The 24,636-nt window shown below is 40.6% G+C and overlaps 2 protein-coding genes across 2 annotated transcripts in view; one reads left to right on the forward strand and one right to left on the reverse strand.

The window, feature by feature from the left end:
* znf414 (zinc finger protein 414) overlaps positions 1-24,636 on the forward strand; it is a 48,661-nt gene that overhangs the window by 10,413 nt on the left and 13,612 nt on the right. The gene's annotated exons all lie outside the window — the stretch shown is intronic.
* mtch2 (mitochondrial carrier homolog 2) lies at positions 834-23,687 on the reverse strand. The gene is made up of 13 exons (XM_051942722.1): positions 23,534-23,687; positions 22,287-22,371; positions 15,545-15,651; positions 12,551-12,577; positions 9,813-9,869; positions 9,561-9,618; positions 9,313-9,364; positions 9,168-9,227; positions 7,503-7,596; positions 5,628-5,675; positions 5,476-5,543; positions 5,321-5,396; positions 834-1,627 (listed from the first exon to the last, which is right to left on the reverse strand). Exons 1-13 carry the CDS (start codon positions 23,618-23,620, stop codon positions 1,541-1,543), a joined length of 906 nt encoding a protein of 301 aa, XP_051798682.1. The 5' UTR covers positions 23,621-23,687; the 3' UTR covers positions 834-1,540.

Here is a 24,636-nt window from a genome sequence, read left to right on the forward strand (position 1 = left end):
GTTATTAACCTGTCCTTAGAATTTGCACCAGACCAATTACAGGATACAACTGCTGTTATTGTAGTTTCTTGTCAACTAATCCAATAAAACACCTAAACCAGCAAAGCATGTCTCTAATTCTGTACTCTGTTTGGCTCTCAGCTCAGAGCCTATGTAAATCTTAAACTTGACTTTCAAATAAATTTCCTAAAACAGCATGTTTTGGACCTTTTGGTCACCATGTTTTACCCACAGATTGTGCAGCAAGTAGAGGTGAGTCCAGATGAACTGCAGTGTGAGTTCACAGGAATGAAGAAACGTGTAACCCAACAGCTCACTGAATTGTTCTTTAGGAACTGCAATAATTAGTCATTTGAGAGAAAAATAAACATAATTTGTATATTGTTTAGTTACTGCACTAGATGCAGCGTCTCAACAGGCAGGATCTGCAGATTCTTTTATATTACTGAAAAGTGAATATCATTGGCTTTTGGGGTAATGGTTGGTCAAAACAAGCATTTTACAACTCTTGTTGGGTTACGGGAAAGTCTAAGTGGCTTTTTTTCTATGCATATTCTACATGAATGCAGAAAATTTGATTAATTGATAATGAAAACAATTGTAATTTCAGCATTAATGTTTTAATAGTTTGTGGAAAGTGGAGCTTTGAAGAGTAAGAAAGTATCTCTGTTTGATACACACAGGTGTAATACATGCATTGGTTTGGCTCTGTACATATCAACAAGACAACCACCATAGACAACTCCAGCCCATTCTTTCACACCAAAGTCACTGTGGTGGGCGTATCATTTCACATACTTCAAGTTCCATATGAAACACCTTTACGAGAAAGACAAGGTCAAAAAGGTCTGTTTTTATTTGGGTCAATCAAAATGAGTCGATACAAGCACTCGACTGGTCAGCGTGTCAGTTTAGTGAGCTCTCGCTCCTCCTTATGTCTACACATCCATACAAGCTCCCAGACAATCACCACTGCTTTCCCCTCCTTTACATTGTTAACAATACACACTCACCCAGCAGTGAGCTTTACAATAACTAACACATCAAGACAATACCACATGACAGAGGTCCCACTTGATAATTGTAAATTACTTGACATTACGACATGCAAACTGAGGTGCCGTTTTCAACACACAAATCCCATCATGTTGATGAAGATTTAATATCGATCAATCTATATTAAAAAAATGGAAGCACCCTCAAGGGTGCTTCCACATCATAACATTATGCTGACAACTTTTCATCAGCATAAGCCATCCTCCCTTCAGTTTCTCTACATTTTTTTAAAGGATCTGTCTCCCTGCACTAGCTTGTTGTCATACAGCCCTGAAGTTTAACTGGCAATTTCTATTGATTAAACAAAACCTGCTGTAATTAACTGGAAACTAATGTTTTTAGTCCACAAGATGGCAGGTTGTTAAATAAAACTTCATCGTAAACAAGTACATACAAAAAAAGATAAGGGACCGACTGTCCACCCCCAGATCAGGCAATGTTGATTTATTTTCACAATTGGGGTCAGCGCAAGGCTCTTGAGGCTTCAAAAAAATCTCTTCTGGTCAAATGCATACATCTTTCCTGCTGGGAGCTTCCGGAAAAATAAACTGTTGCCTCTGCTCATGTTGCCCTGGAATGAAAAAGAGGAAAGAAGTACCAGTAGTGACTGAACTTATAGTGTGCAGAACCATAACTAAAAGGCAAATCTAAATTTAAAATGAAAACAATTGCCTAATGTGAGAGCCTGCTAACACAAAACTTGGACTACTACTATAATTTGTCATTAAGTAGTCCCAAAGCTGTTCATATTTGAACAGCTGTGGGATTTAGAGTAATTTACTTTAACATTGCGTGCAAAATAACTTCAAGCAACCAAACAACGGATAATGATGGTGACTAGCATTAAGTCAACAATTAAACCCCATTTCCACCTGGTATTTCTATTTCACCTGGTATCTCTCAATTTACTGAAATACTCACTTGAGTCTGCAATTTGAGCTGATCTCAATCTACAGATAAGTGCAGTTGGCTAATCTGTCAACAAACTCAATGCCTTCAAGGGAAGTAGTGCTACTGTGGGCTGTTTTTTAACTCCCACTGCAGAGACAACATTACTGCTCTTACATGAAACCTTGACTAAACTTGATGTCTTCATGTTCTCTGGACTCACAAACAGCTCATGAACAAATACTGAATTATAAACATTGCTTGTCAAGATGCAAGCTGACACAAATGCCAACATGATTAAATCAGTCATAAACTACCAGTCAAAAGTTTGGACACACCTTCTCATTCAATGTTTTTTGTTTTATTTTCTACATTGTAGATGAATACTGAATACATCAAAACTATGAATGAACACACAGTTTTATGTAGCAAAAAAAAAAGTTAATCAAATCAGAATGTTTTATATTTTAGATTCTTTGAAGTAGCCCCCTTTTGCTTCGATGACAGCTTTGCACTCTTGGCATTCTCTGGATAAGCTTCATGAGGTAGTCACATGAAATTGTTATTAACAAATGTGCCTTGTCACGAGTCAATTTGTTGAATTTCTTGCCTTCTTAATGTGTTTGAGACCATCAGTTCTGTTGTGAGGAGGTAGGTTTAGTACATTGTGGATAACCCTATTTGACAACTGTTAGAATCGATATGACAAGACCCACTCAACTCAGTAAGGAGAAACAACAGTCCATCATTACTTTAAGAACTGAAGGTCAGTCGGTCTGGAAAATTTCTAAAACTTTGTATGTAAAACCATCAAGTGCTACGATGAAACTGGTTCACATGAGGACTGGAAAGGAAGACCAAGAGTCACTTCATCGAAGTCACCATCCTCAGAAATGGGAAGGTAACAGCACCTCAGATTAGAGCCCAGACAAATGGCAAACAGAGTTCTAGTAGTAGACATCAACTGTCCAGAGGAGACTGTGCCAATCAGGCCTTTATGGTCAAATAGCTGCTAAGAAAACACTAATAAGGAAAAACAACAAACAAGAGGTTTGTTTGGGCCAAGAAACACAAGGAATGGACATTAAACTGCTCTCAGTAACTGAAGGAGGCGGTTGCACTTTTCTCTGTCTCTATCTATATCTGCTCTTCCCCCATCCCTGTGTATTCTGCTTGCTGCAACTTTGTCTTGTCTCATTCTTGGAGCAATCGCTTGGCACTGGACCTTCGAAACACCGATCATGGAATTGATTAGCTGGTCTCTCAACGCCATTGACAAGATTGTCGCTACCAAAAGCACAGGCTTAGGGGAGCCCACCTGCCTGGATGGGAGCTTTGCCTCGGGCTATGTGATCGACTCGTGGGGAAAGTTGAGAGGGATCATGTGCCTGGCACCCCTATCTGTGGAGGATGTGGAAGATGTTTACATATTCGGATTTATGATGACAGGTCTGCTGATAATTGGCTTGATTGCGTGCCTGAGCTTCTGGAAAATTAGGAGGTCCGCAGAAAAAAACGACGTCCAAGCTCTGCTGATCCTAGCAAACGATCGGATCAAGGCTGCTGGTGACCAGAATGACGAACTCAAACGTAAGATAGACAATTTGCTTGGGGTGACTGTTGATTTGAGTCGGAAAGTGGATGTTATCAGGGTGGAGATCGCCACAGCTGAGGTCTAGAGGTTGAGAGCAGCTAGGGGGGACAGCTTTCGTGCATGCAGCGTGCCTCGGATGGTGCAGCAGCTGCATAGGTGACTGACTCCGGGACTGAGCCCCCCGTCCCAGTACCCTTCACCCTTACCCCAGTTAACCTTGTCTAGTGTTATGCTTTGCCTGTTGCAGGTTTGTTTGTTTTTCAGGTTCCTTCACAAATTGAATTTTCCCATCCTTAGAGGCTTCATTTTATTTGATGAACCTTTTTTTTCATTTACCCTCTGCCATCCCTCCCCTGATGCCAAATTTCTTTTCTTTTTCCTCAAGACGGGCGGCGCACTCATAGTGCAGCAGCCTGAGCTGCCATTGGCAGGGTAGTTCATATAGTTTCGTTGTGTACGAAAGTGTGCAAATGACAAAGTTCTGTTCTGTTAAACTAGTGGAAATCTGTCATTTGGTCTGATGAGTCCTAATTTGAGATCTTTGGTTCCACCTGCTGTGTCTTTGTGCGATGCTGATGTGATGGTGTGGGGGTGCTTTGCTGGTGACGCTGTTGGAGATTCACTCAAAATTGAAGGGACACTGAACCAGCTGGTTAACAAAGCATCCTGCAGTGACATGCCATCCCATCCAATTTGCATTTAGTTGGATCATCATTTATTTTTAAACAGGACAATGAGCCCAAACACATCTCCAGGCTGTTTAACGGCGATGTGACCAAGAAGGAGAGTGATGGAGTGCTGCGTCAGATGCCCTAACCTCCAGAATCACCTGACCTAAAACCAATCAAGATAGTTTGAGATGAGATGGACCGCAGAGTGAAGGCAAAAGGGCCAAGAAGTGCTCAGCATCTCTGGGTACTCCTTTAAGGCTGTTGGAAAACCACTTCAGGTGACTACCTCATGAAGCTCATCCAGAGAATGCCAAGAGTGTGTAAAGCAGCAATCAAAGCAAAGGGTGGCTACTTCAAAGAATCTAGAATATAAAACATTCTGATTTGATTAACAGTTTTTGGTTTGCTACAAAAATCTATATGTGTTCATTCATAGTTTTTATGTCTTCAGTATTAATCTACAATGTAGAAAAAAAAATTAAAACAAAAACCATGGAATAAGAAGGTGTGTCCAAACTTTTGACTGGTAGTGTACACTTGCTCTGTTGACAGTCTGCAATCACCTGAAGCTTCAATCTATAAAAAGTGCAAATCAAAACAGGCAAATGTTCATTTCAACTTAACAAAAAGAGGTCAATGTTATACCAGGCATCTGGTTTGTAGATGCTGGCTGAAGCAGTAAAAATTATTTATTTTTTGTTAACAATTGTACTGACTGTGGTACATGGTGGTCCCCATCCAATAGCCGAATTTCAAATATAGTGACCATGTTGCCTCAATGATCAGTTTCTTAGCTGTAGTCAAAAGTCAGCGTATCTTTGAGTGATGAAACTGAGATGTTTCTGCATAACTTTTCTATTACATGTACAGTCTGAAATTGTGATGTCAATAAAACCAGTTTTCTGCATTTATCTGGCGCTCATGGTAAACAAAGGTTAAGCTGTTGTAATTTATTAACTTAGTGACAGAGGCCTATTTTTGTGTAGTGAGTGCTGCTTGAATTTGATCAGAATTTTTGTTTCGGACTTCAAAGCAATAGCAGTATATATATTTTGATCCATGTGATGGTTACATAGGTGTTTGAAAAACGTTTGGTCTGTGGTATATTTACCTCTCTGCTGAGATGCCTCCAGCAGTCCACCCAGGTGGGATATACTGATGCATAGGGAGGTAGGCCTCCAACGAGCCTGACAGGACATTGGAAATGTGAGTCTGGTTGATCTAGCACTTAGGAGGTTCACAACAGCAAAGAACCTGTCAACTCACCCGCAGTTATTGACAGCCATGAGGTTTGACACCAAAACAAAGGGGTATGTGAGCATACTGGCAAAGAACTGGAAATAAGAGCAGAAAAGTAAACAAAATAAGACTGCAAGCTATAGACCAACTGGTGCACTGCTGGTGTTTGTTGGACTCACCCCTGTCACAGCCTGAGAGCAGTTCTTGATTTCTCCTGTGTGACTCATCTGTAAAGAGAAAGAGTCACAGCATTAACTGTTTTTGAGCCTTGATTCAAGACTGTTGAACACAATGGGGAGACAGTAACAAGAGTTTGTGTCACAGTTTTGGGTAATGCTGCTAAGTAAAATGATGGCCTTCTCACAATCTGACAATACCGCTCCACTACCTGACTTTTGGAGTGGTTCAGAATCAGTTTTCTGTCTGTTGAATCCTGTGCTCCCCCTTCTGTAGTGGGGACCAGCGTTTCTGTAAACTCATATGGTGGATGTGAATTTGACGGAATAATTTTTCACGTATTTTAAAAGACTAACTGCATCAATGTGTTTCATATTTTATTGCTGAATCTGTGTGCAACAGTACTCAAAAATCTAATAAAGGATTTGGATGAAATTTTTAGGGACCATCAGAAATGACACAAGTGCCAACTGACTAGATTTTGGCAGAGATGTGGTTTATAGTTTGGATCCACACATTTGTTAAAGATTTCTGTATCACTGTGAGATAGCGGCAAGGTGTCAGTGTATCTATGACAACAAATGAACCCTACGTCAGCTGCCTGCTGACGATCACATGACTGCGATCCGACTACAAATCCACTGTTGTGGACTTAAGCTTGTTTTACGCTTGCCGCGTCTGGAAGGTCCGTGCGGCTCTATGTGGACAAATTATGTCATTTTAGCAGCCATGCTCCTTCAAGCAGCCCTTCTCACACTGAAAATTTTCGTGCTGTGTACCTCCATATTTTTCTAATCATGTGGACGGAGACGCACAGAAAAACATGGCAGAGGACCAGGACCTACTCATAGCTGAAGTCCAGAAATACGGGCACTTATACGATTCATCACACAGAGATCACCGCGACAACCGGGTTATGAACAATTCATGGAGTGAAATTAAAACTGCTGAAATGCAACTATTTGGTAAAATGCCATATTGTAAGTGGTGTAAAAAATGGCAATCTTCTACTCTAGTTTAGTACTGGAGTAGACTAGGTAGACATGTTTTTGCGATATACTGTCCCTATAGTTTGGGAGCAGACGCCGCACGGAGTATAAAGTCACACACGTTTTCTTGCGTGAAATATTTTCTGCGCAGTTTGTTCATGTGAAAAGCATAACCCAGCCTTTATCTGTAGGAAATTATTCAATGACTGAGCAGCCTTGGCGGAGTGCTTTTCTTGTTAGTGATAATTCTTTTCAATTATATGCGTCTTGCTTGTTATTTATTTAATTTGTATTAAATTATATGGTCCTGTACACAACTGGTAACTGAAAATCAAAGCAAGAAAATTCTGAAATATTTTAGCTGCTAGTGTAGTGGGTCCTTCAACAACACAATGTAACACTGAAAATCTCAGAGAGTTGCTGCCAACACATTCTTTTGTTAGCCCATTTGCTTGTGTTGACACTAAAGTGGCAGTTTCAATAAGGCCAGATAAGCTGTGTTTGTTGCAGTATTTGCTGTGATTACAGCTCACAGCCGTAGTTTAAAAAATGCTGTTACTGTGCTCTCAGTTACCAGGCTACTGATATGAAGATACAATGTAAAACCCCAGCTGGTCAAGGGGCGCCAGTTTGAGATGTGTGATGCATGCATTGAGGTCTGTACCTTAATACAATAAGCACCATGTGATGACATATATTGTGAATTAGCACTATATAAACAAAACTAAATTTAATTGTAATGAAATCACTGTGGGAACAAAACCACAGCATTTCTGTGCATTTATAGACAACCTAGAAGTAAACACTGACAGCTTTATTGAAGGACGTTTAAGTCATTAAGCCAACCTTTAACTGGACTGAGTGGTGTGTGTATAAGAGGTAGCATACCGAGTCATCAATGGCGTACGTATTGATGAGGTGAGCCAGCAGGTTACAAATCCACAGAGACAAGACATCACCCAGCAGACGAGGAATCAAACCACTGGGGGAAGAAAAAAAACATCAAATAAAACAATATTTGAACACAAATAACACTGTATACAGTGCAATATATATGTACTGTAAATAAGATCACACCATTTTGTGAAAAAATAGGTTTCCCACCTTGCCTGTATATCTAAGCTGTGCATTTCATTTGTAAGCTCTTCAACTGTGATTGCTGTTCTGTCTGTTCTGGCTTCTAAGGGCTTTCGCAATTTTACACGACAGTGGAAAACAGTGGAATTTCTCTACAGGTGATGGTCAGCCAGGGCATATAAGCCACAGCATACTTTTTCTGCATTTATGTATACCTATACATAATATATTATTATTATACCACTGAGAAATTATGTGAATGGAAGAGGATCTGTGTTTAGGAATAGCAAGGACCATGATGATATGACTCATTCTGATCCTTTGTGTTGAAAAAAAAAAATCAAATTGATAGAGCAGCTGGGATGCTGCTGCTGACTTTCCTCCAGCCCCCTGCTTCCAGCTTCCCATTTCTACCAATCTCCTCCACATCGCCCTTACTACACTTGATATGCTCATCTACACACTGTTTGCATCTTACTATCAACTACATATGCAGTGGTTTTAATGACAGAGGCTCACACCATAACAGTAAACCTATGAATCAGTTTCAGTGTTGGGTTGTACTTAGTATCATTTATGTTACTTTTATGCATGAATGCCATTGTATCTTATGTTTCCTTGTCCCCCACTCCCCTCTTCTCCCTTCCCTATCCCTGCCTCCCCCACCCCCTCTACTTCTTCCATCTCTGTCAACCAACAGCAGATGAGTCCCTCCATATGAGCCGGGTTCTGCTCAAAGTTTCTTTCTGTTAAAAGGGAGTTTTTCTTCCGTTTTCACTGATACTTTAGGGCTTGCTTTGGGGGTTCTGGACATTTGGTTCTGTAAAGCGTCTTGAGACAATCTGAATTGTAATTGGCTGAAATTGGTTGAAACTGAATTGAAAACAGTTCATGTATTTTATCTGCTATTATTATTTTAATATTTCTATTTGGGGAATAATCCTGGATAATTAAAATTAGGAGACTGTAAACAGGACAATTTATACAGGTTAAGTTATACCCACAGCGCACTGTATACCCACAATATGCAAAGTCCACATTTTAGCTGATAATAGTATTTGTTATTATTGAGCCAAATTGTCCCCATTCAAAACAAATATAATTATCTTTGAGCAGCTCCCATTTGCAATGTATCAAGTTCCCCCCATGGAAACTCTCAGTATCTTCTGCTGTTGTAAAAACTTTATTTTTTATTTCTCGGGGATCTGTAAACATTTACAGAGATAATAGCATCCATAATACCTCAGCCTCAAGTTGATATGTAAGCTTTGAAATATTGTTAATAGTCTAATAATTCAGTGTTAGTATCCATGCTCCGCATATAATTTAGCATGAAAGCTAAATTGACACACTTTCTTCTTAATATCATTATATTACTTGGTGCTTTATCTAACTATAAAGCACCAAGCGTATTGCAAAATTACTTAAAGTTGACCAACAATACAAAAAAATACACAAAGAGACTGCCAAACTTACGCAAAGAAACCAAGAATGCCGCCTTCTCTGTAGACTGTGACGATGGAATCAAACACCCCACTGACAACAGAAGAAATTTTTACGTTTTCAACAATTTTCACGGCTCTTCTCACTGAGGTTTATGTCTAGAATGTTAAAACTTTACCTGTACTTAGTTTCTCTCCCAATAAACTGGACCATACATCGCAATGTAATCACTGAAAAACAAGTCGGGGGAAACATACTTGACATGCAGAGTAGTGTCTCACCACACAGATCCAACTCCAAGATTCAAATGTATGGTAATCTCAACCACTTCAAAGCTCCTATACAATATCTGAAGTCATCACATGCATAATACTGCAGTGAGTCAGGGTAAGCCACCTGACAGATGTGAGCAGAGGAATGACGTACCATGAAAGGGATGTGTGACGATGGTGGCACAGGAACGAGCGATCATCTCTTTGGTTGTCTGTGGAAAAGACAGAAAACAATCAACTGAAACTGAACTATTATCTTGCCAACTATGGTGCCTGTTGATGTCAGGGTAAACTCAAGCGAGCATAAAAAAGTTTTCTAATTTCGACATTTCCATGAACTTTTTGTAATGAAATACTTGATCATGTGCATAAAAATTAGCAATGGAACCATGGCGTATGCCCTTACCTCATTAACAACATGCTGTAGGGAGCCCTCCACAGCCTTCTGCGACCCGCCCAGTACCTGGCCAACAGAGACAAACCTCATGATCATTTCATTTTTTAATTTACCATTTTATGCCTTTATTAGACATAATGTAGAGATGGCCTGAAACAAGGAGAGAGAAATGAGGGAGGACAGGGAATAAGGGAAGACTCAAGACAGTGTGGGTCATGGATATGAATGTAACCTCCACGTCTCCTGAAACAGTCAAATCAACTATGCTGTTGGCCAATTTATCCCCAATAGTATACACTCCAGCCTGGTCATTACTTGGCTATCAAGTTTGAAGCAGAAACCAGCGGAGGCAAAACTGAAACTAGTATGCAACTGTGTTTCCTGGCTTGTTGATCTATCATCTAAGTGTCTGCCTTTGAAAAGCAGACACTTAGATGACTGGTGGACAGGGTCAGTGCTCAGTCTGTCAGCTAGACGACTGATGTGATGGGCTTTTTAAAATACCTTTTTCCTTAAGGATTCCAAAGCTGATTTAAATCTCACTAAGACCAGCAGCTCCAGCTGTCAAGAGCAGTCAAACATGCCTTGAACGAAAACATATTAAATGACAACCATTCCAAAACTACTACAGACAAAATGTGGCAAATACAGTATGGAAGACTTACACTGATGGCATTGTAGCCAGATTGGTGCCTGTATCACACCTGACCTTACCAGGGCTCCAGACTAACTTTTTGTCCTAGGAGCACAGTGGCCCCCAACTTAAAATTTTAGGAGCGCAACCAGAAAATTTAGGGGCGCACACCAAAATCCACTTGCAAAGTAAATATTCACATTTTCTCTCATTTTCACTGTTTAACTGGTAAATATTTGCCACAATAAATGCAGAAACTATGTTTTCAATTCACATTTTATAGTGCAGCAGTTGACACAACATAACAAGAAAAGCACTCAGAGAGTGCAGTACTCCACCAAGGCTGCTCAGTTGATGTATAATTTCTGACAGATGAAAATTTTAATAAAAATGACCTTGTGGTGAGCACAGGCACGTGTTATGCATGGGAACGTTATGTATTTATACCAAATCACGTGTAAATTACTCTTATAAAAGTCTGCTGATCAGCAGAAATTCATCACTTTTTGCAAGCCTTTGTTTTGCTAGTGTTAAAGGGGAACTTCGGGTTTTTTTCAACCTGGGGTCTGTTTTCATATGCCATTTCATACATGTGAGTGATGGAGAAATGAATTTTCAACATAGCTCCAGTATTTAGCCAGGCAGGCTGTTCAGCTAGCAAAAAGTATGGGGCAACTTGCCCCCCCACGTCAAAGTCCACCCTAACGTGCTTTTTTCCCCCCACACTGACCGGCTCGGATAGTCTCAATGAGTGTCCCACAACATACTAGAGATGAGAAGTGAACGAAAACTTCCACATTACTTGGGTATCGCTATTTGTTGTGATCTGTATCCAAATCTGGGGATGCTACAAAGCAAACCTCGTTCCGAAGTCGTGCGATAGCTCACGCCAAAACCGGTGTTTTGGGTGTTCACTTCGTCTCTAGTATGTTGTGGGACACTCATTGAGACTATCCGAGCCAGTCAGTGTGGGGGGAAAAAAGCACGTTAGGGCAGACTTTGACGAGGGGGGGCAATGTCGAAAATTCATTTCTCCATCACTCACATGTATGAAATGACATATGAAAACTGACCCCAGGTTGAAAAAAAAAACGAAGTTCCCCTTTAAAATAACCTTTCTCTCCAGGCTTTTATTTTGAAGACGTATTTTTAATGCTACGGGCTTTTATTTTGTGACCATTCCAGCGGCACAGGAAGTGCTTCTCTAAAAAAGGTTTCTTGACATGACAAAGACGCCGCAGAAAAGTCCGAAAATTCACGTAAAGATGAAAGAAAACGGCTCCACGCTTTTGCTGTCTCGCAAAGGATGTGTCTAAACTTCTAAGCAGCTGGAATGGAGACAAGAAAGGAGTGAAGGACAGAAAGGTGAATTTGTGTTCAAAATAAGGCTGAACATAAATAAAGGCTTTGTGAAACATCAGGAGCTTCACCGTCATTCGCCCCCTGCTCTCACACACATTGGCCCGCCCGCCTGCCGCCTTCTTCTTCTTTGGTGTTCGACTCCTGTCTTCTTCTTTTGGAGTTAATGTTGGTTGGCAAACAGATCATTTGCGCATGACTGTCTACTGGGCTGAAGTGTGGAGCAGACGTTTGTCAGTAACAAAAAATATTCAATAATAATTTAAAAAGAAATCAGCAAATTTACTGGTCGCACATGTGCGAGTAGATGAAAAATTTACTCGCACTCGCGACCATTTAGTCGCAGTCTGGAGCCCTGCTTACACATGCTAAGATTTTTCAGCATAGTTCTGCCACAAATCACCACTATGAGGTATTTCGCAAAATTTACCGTATGTTACAAACTGTGGCTATAGATACCATGTGATGAAACTCCCAAGTTTCATCTGTCTATATTTGGGATCAGATGTTAAGATTTGTTATTTTAATTTCCCCAAGTGGTCAGACAAATCATCTCAGAACCCAGTTCTTTGCTAACATAACCCAATCCATACTCTCAAAAGTATACCTTTAAAACAGTATCAGACAGACATACTCTACTTCACACTGTATTTGGGGTAGTGTCAGTGGATATTAGCAAGATGTATATAACACCTATTCTGATTTGCAGTTGACAAAAAAAATGCAGCAAGTTCTTACAAAAATGAACTTTTACCTGAGGTGTACCTTGTTCCTGACATTTCTGTAAGAAAGTAAAGATCAACATTATCAAAGGAAAACAGTATATTCTGGTCCTACACTACTAATATATTGGGCATTAGTATATATCTCAGGTGATCAGGCTTGCATTTATGATGAAGCACACAAATGTACAGGCACCCAGTGCAATCCCAACAGAAGGCTAAGCAGAGACTGCTATTGTTGTTGCAGTCTTAAAATTATTTTTTTTAGCAACACAATATCTCTAATATATATATATATACACACGTGGACAAAATTGTTGGTACCCCTCAGTTAAAGAAGGAAAAACCCACAATTCTCACTGAAATCACTTGAAACTCACAAAAGTAACAATAAATAAAAATTTATTGAAAATTAAATAATCAAAAACAGCCATTACTTTTGAATTGTTGATTAACATAATTATTTAAAAAAACAAACTAATGAAACAGGCCTGGACAAAAATGATGGTACCTCTATAAAAGATTGAAAACTATTTGACCAGAGTGACATGATTAACTCAGGTGTGTCATTTAATTGACATCACAGGTGTTTCCAAACTCATAATCAGTCAGTCTGCCTATTTAAAGGGAGACAAGTAGTCACCCTGCTGTTTGGTGAAAAGGTGTGTACCACACTGAACATGGACAACAGAAAGCGAAGGAGAGAATTGTCCCAGGACATCCGAAAAAAAATGATAGACAAACATCTTAAAGGTAAAGGCTATAAGACCATCTCTAAACAGCTTGAAGTTCCTGTGACAACAGTGGCTCATATTATTCAGAAGTTCAAGACCCACGGGACAGTAGCCAACCTCCCTGGACGTGGCCGCAAGAGGAAAATTGATGACAAATTGAAGAGACGGATCGTTGGAATTGTATCCAAAGAGCCCAGAGCAACCTCCAAAGAAATTAAAGGTGAACTCCAAGGCCAAGGTACATCAGTGTCAGATCGCACCATTCGTCGTTGTTTGAGCCAAAGTGGACTTCATGGGAGACAACCAAGGAGGACACCACTGCTGAAAAAAACTCATAAAAAAGCGAGACTGGAATTTGCAAAAATGCATGTTGACAAGCCACAAAGCTTCTGGGAGAATGTCCTTTGGACAGATGAGACCAAACTGGAGCTTTTTGGTAAGGCACATCAACTCTATGTTCATAGACTCAAAAACCAAGCATACGAAGAAAAGAACACTGTCCCTACGGTGAAACATGGAGGAGGCTCAGTAATGTTTTGGGGCTGCTTTGCTGCATCTGGCACAGGGTGTCTTGAAAGTGTACAAGGTACGATGAAATCTGAAGACTATCAAGGCATTCTGGAGAGAAATGTGCTGCCTAGTGTCAGAAAGCTTGGTCTCAGTCGCAGGTCATGGGTCTTCCAACAGGACAACGATCCAAAACACACAGCCAAAAACACCCAAGAATGGCTGAGAGAAAAGCGTTGGACTATTCTAAAGTGGCCTTCTATGAGCCCAGATCTGAATCCCATTGAACATATGTGGAAGGAGCTGAAACATGCCATTTGGAGAAGACACCCATCAAACCTGAGACAACTGGAGCTGTTTGCTCATGAGGAGTGGGCCAAAATACCTGTTGACAGCTGCAGAACGCTCATTGACAAATACAGAAATCGTTTAATTGCAGTGATTGCCTCAAAAGGTTGTGCAACAAAATATTAAGTTATGGGTACCATCATTTTTGTCCAGCCCTATTTCATTAGTTTGTTTTTTTAAATAATTATGTTAATCAACAATTCAAAAGTGATGGCTGATTTTGATTATTTAATTTTCAATAAATTTTTATTTATTGTTACTTTTGTGAGTTTCAAGTGATTTCAGTGAGAATTGTGGGTTTTTCCTTCTTTAACTGAGGGGTACCAACAATTTTGTCCACGTGTGTATATATATATAATATATTATAAAAATATATACAGAGGTAGGTAGTCACGAGTAACTTTTTGAAAAAAATGTACTTCTGAGAGTAGTTGTACTCTGCCATACTTTTTACTTTTTTGAGTAGATCTGTGAATAAGAAACGCTACTCTTACTCCGTTACACTGGGCTACACTCGACTTGTTACTTTTTTATTTACCACATTAGATATGTTTGATGTAATGCCCACATGACTGTGTTTCACTAATCAGACGAAGCAACAATAATCACGCGACTCCGTTTCACCAGACATCGCCCTGCATGACCGCATACGAACTGTGGTGGCATAGCAATACAAACTCTACACACGCAGCAGACAAAGAATGAAAAAAAACTGAGGCATTTTCGAGATCTTGCTTCGGAATCCGACAACATTAGCATAGCGTAAGCATGTATATCTCCATCTTCGGCTTTTGTCTTCTGTTTACTAACACAGGCAAAGTGAAATACAGTATATCTCGTCACTGGAAGTAGTTTGCATTGTTCAAACATAAAAACGTTACCTTACTACAGCTATTTGTTTCAAACGCTTTATGTTGCGAAAGACTGACTTGTCATTTTGTAAAGATGTTATTTATTTTATTGTTTTTTTTATTTTATTATTTGGAAATACCACACACATAATTTTTTACATTGTTGTCTGATCACATCATTTCTAAAAAATAAATTGGACATTAAAATCAAACAGTTACTCAGTACTTGAGTAGTCTTTTCACCAAATACTTTTTTTTTACTCGAGTAATTTTTTGGATGACTACTTTTTACTTCTACTTGAGTGATATTATTTTGAAGTAACATTACTCTTACTTGAGTACAGTTTTGGCTACTCTACCCCCCTCTGTGTGTGTGTGTGTGTGTGTGTGTGTGTGTGTGTGTGTGTGTGTGTGTGTGTGTGTGTGTGTGTGTGTGTGTGTGTGTGTATAGCGAACCAATAATGAAATTATATTACGCTGTTTGAGGTTATGCTTTCAGAACCATGCTAACCGATTATATCCATAATTCCAACTGAAGAACATGTGATTACAGTCTTTTATGATGCTTTTTTTTTTTCAGACTTACCTGGACAACTTTGCTGTGCACGACTGTTCCAATAGTGCCAGCACAGAGCCTTGGACCAAGCCCTTTGAAGAGACCCACTTTTCCATCAATCTTAATGATGTGTTTTGCTAAAACATTCAGAAAACACATAACTTAAGTTGTAAAAGACATTTTAAATAGGTATAGATGATTCAATAAAAGTAAATACTAATAATAATCAAGAGATGTGCACAATCCAGTGGTTAAATATGGATAAACTCTTTTCAGTTCTTCAGGGTTATATAGGCTAACTTCTGTTTCATTATCATCATCAGATAGCCCCCACAGATGCTGATATTATGCAGTGACCTGACAGTGTGGAGGCCAGGTCAGCAATGCTGATGAAGCCTATAACAGCTCTACTATTTCAGGCTTCCAGGACTGTGCTGGTAGTCCTGCACAATGAGCCCAGTAAATTTTAAGTGTTAACAATTCAAACTACTTACCTGTGGTAATATCCATACAGTAATGCATTCATAAGCAAATAATTAGTCATTGGTGTCATTAAAATGTGTCTGAAATTTGACAGATTGGGCAATAGAAATGATTTTGTTGTCTTCAAAGTGAATTAATGAATGTCAGCTTTATGGCTGCATATATACCGAAAATCCTGTACATCCAAATCTGATGTGCTCTCTCCATGGATGAAGGTGATAACAATTTTTACAGACGTCCTGTTGTTTTAAATTCATTTAAGATGGATCTATACAAGCACATCTCAAATAATTGAATATAGTGGTAATCAGACATGGCTCCAAGTGAAACATATGTCTGTCCTAGACTCAGTACACATAAACAGAAATATTTCAAGCCTTTATTTGTTTTAAACAAATAAAGGCTGGGGGGGTCAGGCTTTTTGAGCTCTAAGTCATTCTCATCCAATTGTTGTCTGGCAAACAATGAAAGTCTCACATATTTAGGGTCTGAGCACCGAGGTGCCGAGGACAGGCACCGACTGTCCAAGGCACCAACGGTGCCTAGGACCCCATTGAAACCTTTAGGTTTATTAGGGTCCGAGCACCAAGGTGCCGAGGACAGGTGGTGCAAGGGCACCGACTGTCCAAGGCACCAACGGTGCCGAAGGACCCTATTGAAACCCTACTGTTTACTATTATTAGAGTCCGAGCACCGAGGGTGCCGAGGACAGGCAGTGCAAGGGCACTGATTGTCCAAGGCACCAGTGGTGCCAAGGACCCTATTGAAACCCTAGGGTTTTTTATTATTCTTCTCCTCCGAAAAGAAGTGCCTTTTTGAGGGCCTAAACCTGCTCCAATTCGCGTGCAAATTTCCAGATGTGCCAGAACTGCCGAAAATTTTTATATTTTAAAGGAATTATGGAGGTTTGTGGCAAAATGGCTCCAGAGCGCCCCCTACAAAAGTGCAAACAGTGGTCACTAGGCCAACTTGGAGGACGTTTCATCTACAGCTACAATATTTGGAAGGCATATGCAGCACATCAGGATGCATAAAAAAGTCAGTGACAGCTACTCTCTAAACCCAACAGGAAGTGCACTGTCTTGCGTTAACTGTAAATTACTGTCAATTTTTGGTGACAAACTCCTCCTACAGGGTAAATCCAAAAGAACTGAAATTTGCTCAGTACATAAAAGAGCCCTGGAGGATGAAAAGTTATCAAAAGCTTCATCCAAAGCTAAAAGGTGTGGTCATGGCGGCCTTCTAAACTTTGATCCTTCGCCATGAAACAGGAAATGCTTTCTAAGTCTCATGAACATGCTCCAATCTGCCTGAAACTTTACATGTATGATCAGAGTCCTGCCCTGAGCACATCTATATGCTGATATTCAACCACAGTCATAGCACCACCTTGTGGTATCATGAAATTTGACATTTTTTCCAGTTTGATTTGCTATTGCCTGTTGGCCAGATTCATCTCAAATGTGATGACAACAGCCTAAACATGTTGATGATAAATCACAGTTGAAAATGGTGACTGGTCGTTAAAAGGCGTGTTTGTGATTTCGCATCGAATTTTGATGTTTCCTCATGAAAACTGAAGTGCTTATATCCCAGCTGAACAAGAGTCTATCTGCCCCAAACTTCATGTGCTGGACAAGATTATGGGTCTTAATATATCCACACTTAAAAATTTGGAATTCGTCATAGCGCCACCAACTGGCAACATGATGTTTTGCCATTACATTTGCACGTCCCATTGCCCTAAATTTTGTCATATTCTGAAAAATGGTGAGCTGAGTCTTCACACCATGACCGTGCCACAATGTGAAGATTTGTGGGGGCGGCATACCTCAGTGGGTAGAGTGGCCGTCTTGTAACTGGAGGGTTGCCGGTTCGATCCTCGGCCCGTTGTGCTCATGTCGAAGTGTCCCTGAGCAAGACACCTAACCCCTAATTGCTCCTGATGGGGTCGTGGTTAGCGCCTTGCATGGCAGCTTCCACCATCAGTGTGTGAATGTGTGTGTGAATGGGTGAATGTGACGTATTCTGTAAAGCGCTTTGGGTACCTTGCAGGTATAGTAAAGCGCTATATAAATACAGACCATTTACCATTTTGACGTTTCATACAACGCTGTTGTCGTGGCAACGCATTGTTGATGTGATAAACTGAGTGCTTTTTGACAGGTTCAGAATGCTAAAAACTTCACCCAAACTACCACACACATCACAATTGGTCAAAGGAATGACACTGTATGCATCACAGCACTGCATGTGCTATAGCGCCCCATGCAGCATATTTAACAATCAGACCCCACAGCACATTTCACCTACATCCACAAAATTTGGGAGACATCTAGAGCACATCAGGACACACAAAAAAGCCTCTTGGAGCTATGCCCTAAACCCAACAGGAAGTCCGCCATTTTGAATTAACTGGACAAATTTTCTCTATTTTTTTAATTTTTGAGAGCGAACTCCTCCAAGGGGTTAACTCCTAGAGACCTCAAATTTTGCCAGGATATAAAACATGATGTCATGATCAAAAGTTATTAAAAGATTCTTCCAGAGTCAAAAGGTGTGGACATGGCGACTTCCAGAATTTTGATGGTTCGCCAAGAAACATCAAGTGCTATCTAACTATCCTCTGCATGCTCCAATCTACCTCCGACCTCTCATGATTAAACACAGTCCTGTCCTGATCATATTTATAGGCCAAAATACATTCGACAGCATGTGCCATAGCGCCCCCTACAGCATTTAAAAAAAATAGTCTCCACAGAGACTTTCACCTATGACTATGAAATTTAGCATGCATATGTAGTATGTGAGTGTAAACAAAAAAGTCTCTTGGAGTCATTCTCTAAACCCAACAGGAAGTCGGCCATTTTGAATTAAATGTCAGATTTTTGGTGTTTTTGGTCATTTTCAACAATTCAGTTCTCACAGGCCATAACTCGAAATCACCTGAATTTGGGACAATATATATAAAACACGCCTTCAGGTTGTATATTTGTGAAAATTGTTCACAAAACTCAAAGGGTGTGGCCATGGTGGTCAACTGAACTTTAATGTTATGCCATGAAGCAGGACGTCTTGTGTAAATCCCCTGTACATGCTGCAATCTGCCTCAAACTTTACATGTTTGATCAGAGTTCAGTCATGATGAATTTCATAGACCAATACACAGTCACACAGATAGCGCCACCTGGTGGATGGACAGAAAATGCTGCATAAATAGCCTGTACATGCTCCAATCTGCCTGAAATTTGACCTGTGTGCTCAGAATCCAGCCCTCGTCGTATTCATGGGCCTAAATACACTCTCAGTTGCAGCATTGCCTGGTGGACATGCTTGGGGTCGCCGACCAGCAAGGATGTGAGGACCCGTTCAACGCTGCTTGCAGCTTTAATTAGGGTCCAAGCACCGAGGTGCCGAGGACAGGCGGTGCAAGGGCACAGACTGTCCAAGGCACCAACGGTGCCGAAGGACCCTATTGGAACCTTAGGGTTTTTTTTTTTCTTTTTCTTTATTATTATTCCGCCAAAACAACTGCATTTTTCAGGGCCTGAACATGCTCGAAAAGTCATGAAAATTTGCACACACATCAGAAGTGGCGAAAAATTTCATGTTTTTTAGGGCATGTGGAGGTGTGTGGCAAAATGGCTCCATAGCGCCCCCTACAAAATTTTAAAAAGTGGTATTCGGACAACTCAGAGGACATTTGGTCTAGAGCTACAAAATTTGGGAGGCACATGCAGTACATCAGGAAACACAAAAAAGTCAATCACAGCCATGCTCTAAACCCAACAGGAAGTGCGCCATCATGCGTTAACTGTACAAAATCTATGATGAACTCCTCCTAGGCGGTAGGTCTTAGAGATCTGAAATTTTGCCAGTACATACAGGAGGCCTTCCTGAGAAAAAGTTTTTAAAATCTTCCTCCATAGTCAAAGGGTGTGGTCGTGGCGGCCTGTAGAAATTTGATCCTTCACCATGAAACAGGAAATGCTGTGTAAATCTCCTGAACATGCTCCAATCTGAATGAAACTTTACATGTATGATCACAGACCTGCCCTGATGACATCCCTACAGCAAAATCCATTCAGTCACAGCACCACCTTGTGGTATCAGGACTATGACATTTTTAAACATTCATGTTCTAGAGTAAGCCCATTGGCCAGATTCACCTCAGATGTGGTGACATAAGCCTGAACACATAGATGATGAATCCCAGAAAAAATGGTGACGACTCATAAAAAGGCGTGACTGTGGCGGCGTGGCGAAGTTTGATGTTTCGCCACGAAAATTGAAGTGTTCATATCTCAGCTGCAAAAAATCTTATCTGCCCCAAACTTCATGTACTGGACACCAGGACCACTCTGAAGACATCCACACTCATAAATTTGGAAATAGTCATAGCGCCACCTATTGGTAACAGAACATTTAGGCATTACATTTGCACATCCCATTGCCCAAAACTTTGTCATATAATTCTGAAAATTGGTCCACTGAGTCGTCATACTATGACTGTACCATGGTGTGAAAATTTTGATGTTTCATACAACACTGTTGCCGTGGCAACGCATTGTTGATTTGATAAACAAAGTACTTTATGACAGGTTTACAATGCTCAGCAGGTCACAAAAATTACCACACACATCACTGTCGAGCCAAGGAAGGGCACTGTATGCTTCTCAGCACTGCATGTGCTATAGCGCCCCCAACAGTATTTTTAATAAACAGCCCCGGCAGCACGAATATTCGGATCCGTTCGTGTGGTTCGTGCGGCGGCGCGGCAGCGGTGACGGCCCGAGTGGTCGGATCTGTTCGTCTGGTCTCCCGGGTCCACATTTTGCCCTCGTTTAGTCTTTAGTTAAACTGAAGAATTCCCAAACACTGGTCTTCAGCATCTTGTCTTGTGTTTATGCAACGAAGTGAAGCATGGCTTCAGAGTCGGCAGCCACCCGGACATTTGGGTGGTGTTTACAAACACGAATGGAGGAGCCGAAATGAGCCGAAGAACACGGCAGGATGAGCCGAAGTGGGCCGAAGGCGCAGGGAAGAGACGAGCTCCGAATATTTTCGTCTGGGGGGAGGAGGGGGTGATCACATCGACATATGTGTTTATGTTATAGACATGTGTATATGTTTATGTGATCACAGAACGAGATGGGCCGAAGGCGGACCGAAGACAGTAACGCTGCATATTCTTTCCGCCCGGTGACGTCCAACGGCGGGAGGAGGGAGCGAATATTCCGATACCAAAATTAATATCCGGATAGTGCCGTAGCGAACGAATATTCGGATATTGGGGATATTCGGGTCCAGCCCTAGTCATTTTAGTCGCTTGAGGGTTAAGTAGTGCAAAGCAGCAGCTTGGAAAGAAATGGTTCTGAAGTGAATGCAGGTTAATGTGTAGTCTTAAAGGGGAACTTCGGTTTTTTTCAACCTGGGGTCTGTTTCCATATGTAATTTCATACATGTGAGTGATGGAGAAATGAATTTTCGACATAGCTCCAGTATTTAGCCAGACAGGCAGCTTAGCAGCTGAGCTAGCAGCTCAGCTAGCAGCTCGGCTAGCGGAAAGTATGGGGCAGCTGGCCCCCTGCGTCAAAGTCCGCCCTAACGTGCTTTTTGCCCCACACTGACCGGCTCAGATAGTCTCAATGAGTGTCCCACAACATACTAGAGACGAGAAGTGAACGAAAACCTCCACATTACCTGGCGATCGCTCTTTGTTGTGGTCTGTATCCAAATCTCAGGACGCTAGAAAGCAAATCTCGTTCCAAAATCGCGCGATTTCACTTCTCATCTCTAGTATGTTGTGGGTAGTATGTTTGTCTAAATTAGGGTCTGTACAAAGAGATTGTCAGTCATCCACACCTTGAAAATTCATCTTTAAAATAGTTGTAACTGAAGTAGGCGCTACAGGACTTTGGAGGTGCTTTGATTTGTACATGCTTTCTGCTGAGTACAAATACAGTAGAAAATTCTAAATTCTCCTCTGCTATGCTCACCCACTGTGCTCCACAGGTGTCAAGATTATACACTAACCTGGCACTACAAACAAATCTGTAAGATCCTGTTATATCCTGTAAACAGTTAAGTGTGTTCATGTTTTCACAGCTTTTACATCACCAGTTTCAAATTTACAGAATCCACATTACACAATAAAAAAGGATTTTCAAAATATGGGACTTTTTAAACAGAAGCTATAAAATTAACTATCCACATACTGACATATAAAGCACTGTATTGAATACTACTGACTCCATTTCTGAGTTTAAATTGTGGGGGTTAGACTTACCATAAGCAAATAGTCCAGGCAGCTGGTAGACTTGTCGGCCAAACAAGTTCCTGCCCAGGGTGGGAGAGAGAGGCTCATGTCCTACCTAATAACACACAGTAATAATTTTAAGACTAAACAGCTACTTTTAAGCGTGAATTCCTGTCACGCCTTCCTGTAAACTCCCAACTCTCTGCAGCACAAACACACACACTGCAATACACTTCCTACTTATTTGGACACATCGATCTGAATCTACATTGTCCCAATTCCGTTCACTTCGTCGTTATACAATTATAAACTTTCTATGTGCGTATGTTGTCTTTCAGTCAACTTTAATAACGATCTGAACCTCAATGCCTTAAAAGTTGTCTAACAAACTAAGCTAGTTAGTTAGCAACTGCTAATGTTAGCATATTAGCTGGTTCAGTAGGATGAGGGCAAAAAGACACGTCCCCAAATTCTCTGTTACAAGCGCAGTCACAAATGGTACATATTTACTCTCTCAAAAGCACAACGCTAATCAAACACCTCTTTTATACAGTTTGCGGAGCTGACAGTAAGACAAACTGGCACCGCTTGCAGATTAGCATCAAGTATCGTTCGCGTTCTGTTAAATGGGTCGACAGACACCATGTATGAGTATTCCAAGAACCAGGATTGGATGTCTGCATTTCCGGAAAGAGTCTGACAATGCTGAACACGGAGGATGTAACGTTTGACTGGCAGCACAACGGAGCTAGTCTCATGGCGGCTAACAGACAACCTGACGGCCCGGGTTTGTTATTAAATAAGTTCTGCAATTGTCTGGGAGTCTCTCTTAGGACACCATTCTGTTCACTGAGTGTGATGAACATCGACGAAGTAACGGGATATTTCTATAAAGCCTGGAATTTCGAATACGGTTCACAGTAGGCTTTTTCCGCCCACTAGAATATTTTCAAGGCAGAAGGTCACAGGGACAACACACGGACTCACAGTGGAGCTGACAACGTTAGAGGGACATTTGCTGCAGTAAAGATTGTACGTATGCAGAATTAATTAGTGGTAGTAATTCGCGAAAGGCCTTTAGTCCTGTTACATACTTATTTACGAATAAACGAGGTAACATTTAACTACATTATTCTCAATGGAGGTGGTAGTTTTCTCTTTCAGACTGACAAGGCAGTGTGATGATGCAGTATTTACAAAGGCCAGGTCAGACTGGCTCCATCAACTTCTGCACCACAGACATCTTCACTATCCCGCACCAACTCTTCCCCTCTTACCTGGATTAGGACTTTAATATACATCAGAGGGTGAGAGAGGACGGTTAGCCCTGATCCCAGCAATATCTGGCCACACGTGTCCGCCATTTTTGGAAAGACAAGAGAGAACGGAAGTTATCCTGTTTTCTTCTTGAGCCTGGGAACGGCAGAGGCCATTTTTGTCAAGTACTTCCATCTAGTGTTCACTAACGGCAGGGCGCAGTGAGCACAGGTTTGTGTAACGTCACTTAAATATCAAAAAAGTAGAATTTATATAATCTCTTAATAATTCCCTTGTTCACACTTCAATTTCCATTCAGCTCAGTTTTATTTATAAACAACACTGGTGATGCCAGTGATTTTTGCTCAGCCTAACTTTATGAACATGGTTACACTTATTTGTCAGTTTGATTAAATAGGTGAAATGCTCCTTTAGGGTGTCACCAAATTTTCTGTGCTGCTCGACTGATTAGAATTACCAGCCCAGCGATAAGTGTCAGCTGTAGTGTTTAGTATCACAATGACACAGCATATCACTAACAAGATGGATTAGCCCTTAGTGTCCTTAGTGTAGAAACTTGTTCCTTTGTGTGAATCAAGTATTACATAGTGCTGCTAAAATGTTCCACTTCATTAAGTAAAGTTATATGCTGCAGTATCGCTTCCAAAGAGATCTTTGGATACACCCACTGTTTTTTAACGGAAAACGACACTTTATAAATAGATGTGCAATTCAAGGCCCTGGATCCTGACTGGTAGCCGAACGTTTTACCAGAGTACACCAGACCGCACATTGAATATGAATTGAATATCATAATGTGTATGTCAGGGATGTCAAACTCAAATACACAGTGAGCCAAAATTTAAAACTTGGACAAAGTCGCAGGCCAACACTGATATTTATTTGAAAAAAATCTTCCTCCAAATATAACAATGAAACTATATAATAGACAGTCCACGACATAAAAATAGGAACAGGGATAAATTTAAAAATATATCATATATTTTCAAATTTCGTTTTTTTGAGTCCACTAAAAATATGTATTTTTTTGTTTGAGTCTTTATAGCTGTTTACATTTTCTTTGAGGGCTTAATTTGATGAAGCATAATTAAAAATGGCTACA

This window comes from Acanthochromis polyacanthus, chromosome 2 (assembly GCF_021347895.1).
Source record: "Acanthochromis polyacanthus isolate Apoly-LR-REF ecotype Palm Island chromosome 2, KAUST_Apoly_ChrSc, whole genome shotgun sequence".
NCBI classification, from domain to species: domain Eukaryota; kingdom Metazoa; phylum Chordata; class Actinopteri; family Pomacentridae; genus Acanthochromis; species Acanthochromis polyacanthus.

Bases quoted from the DNA above. Each gene is read 5' to 3' on its own strand.
- mtch2 (XM_051942722.1), bottom strand. From the start codon at position 23,620: ATGGCGGACACGTGTGGCCAGATATTGCTGGGATCAGGGCTAACCGTC. The intron at 22,372-23,533 runs GTAAGAGGGGAA...GTGTGTTATTAG, and splicing joins ATATTAAAGTCCTAATCCAG to GTAGGACATGAGCCTCTCTC. The intron at 7,597-9,167 runs GTAAGTTTGGCA...TTCTTCCCCCAG, and splicing joins GGCATTCTTGGTTTCTTTGC to TGGTTTGATTCCTCGTCTGC.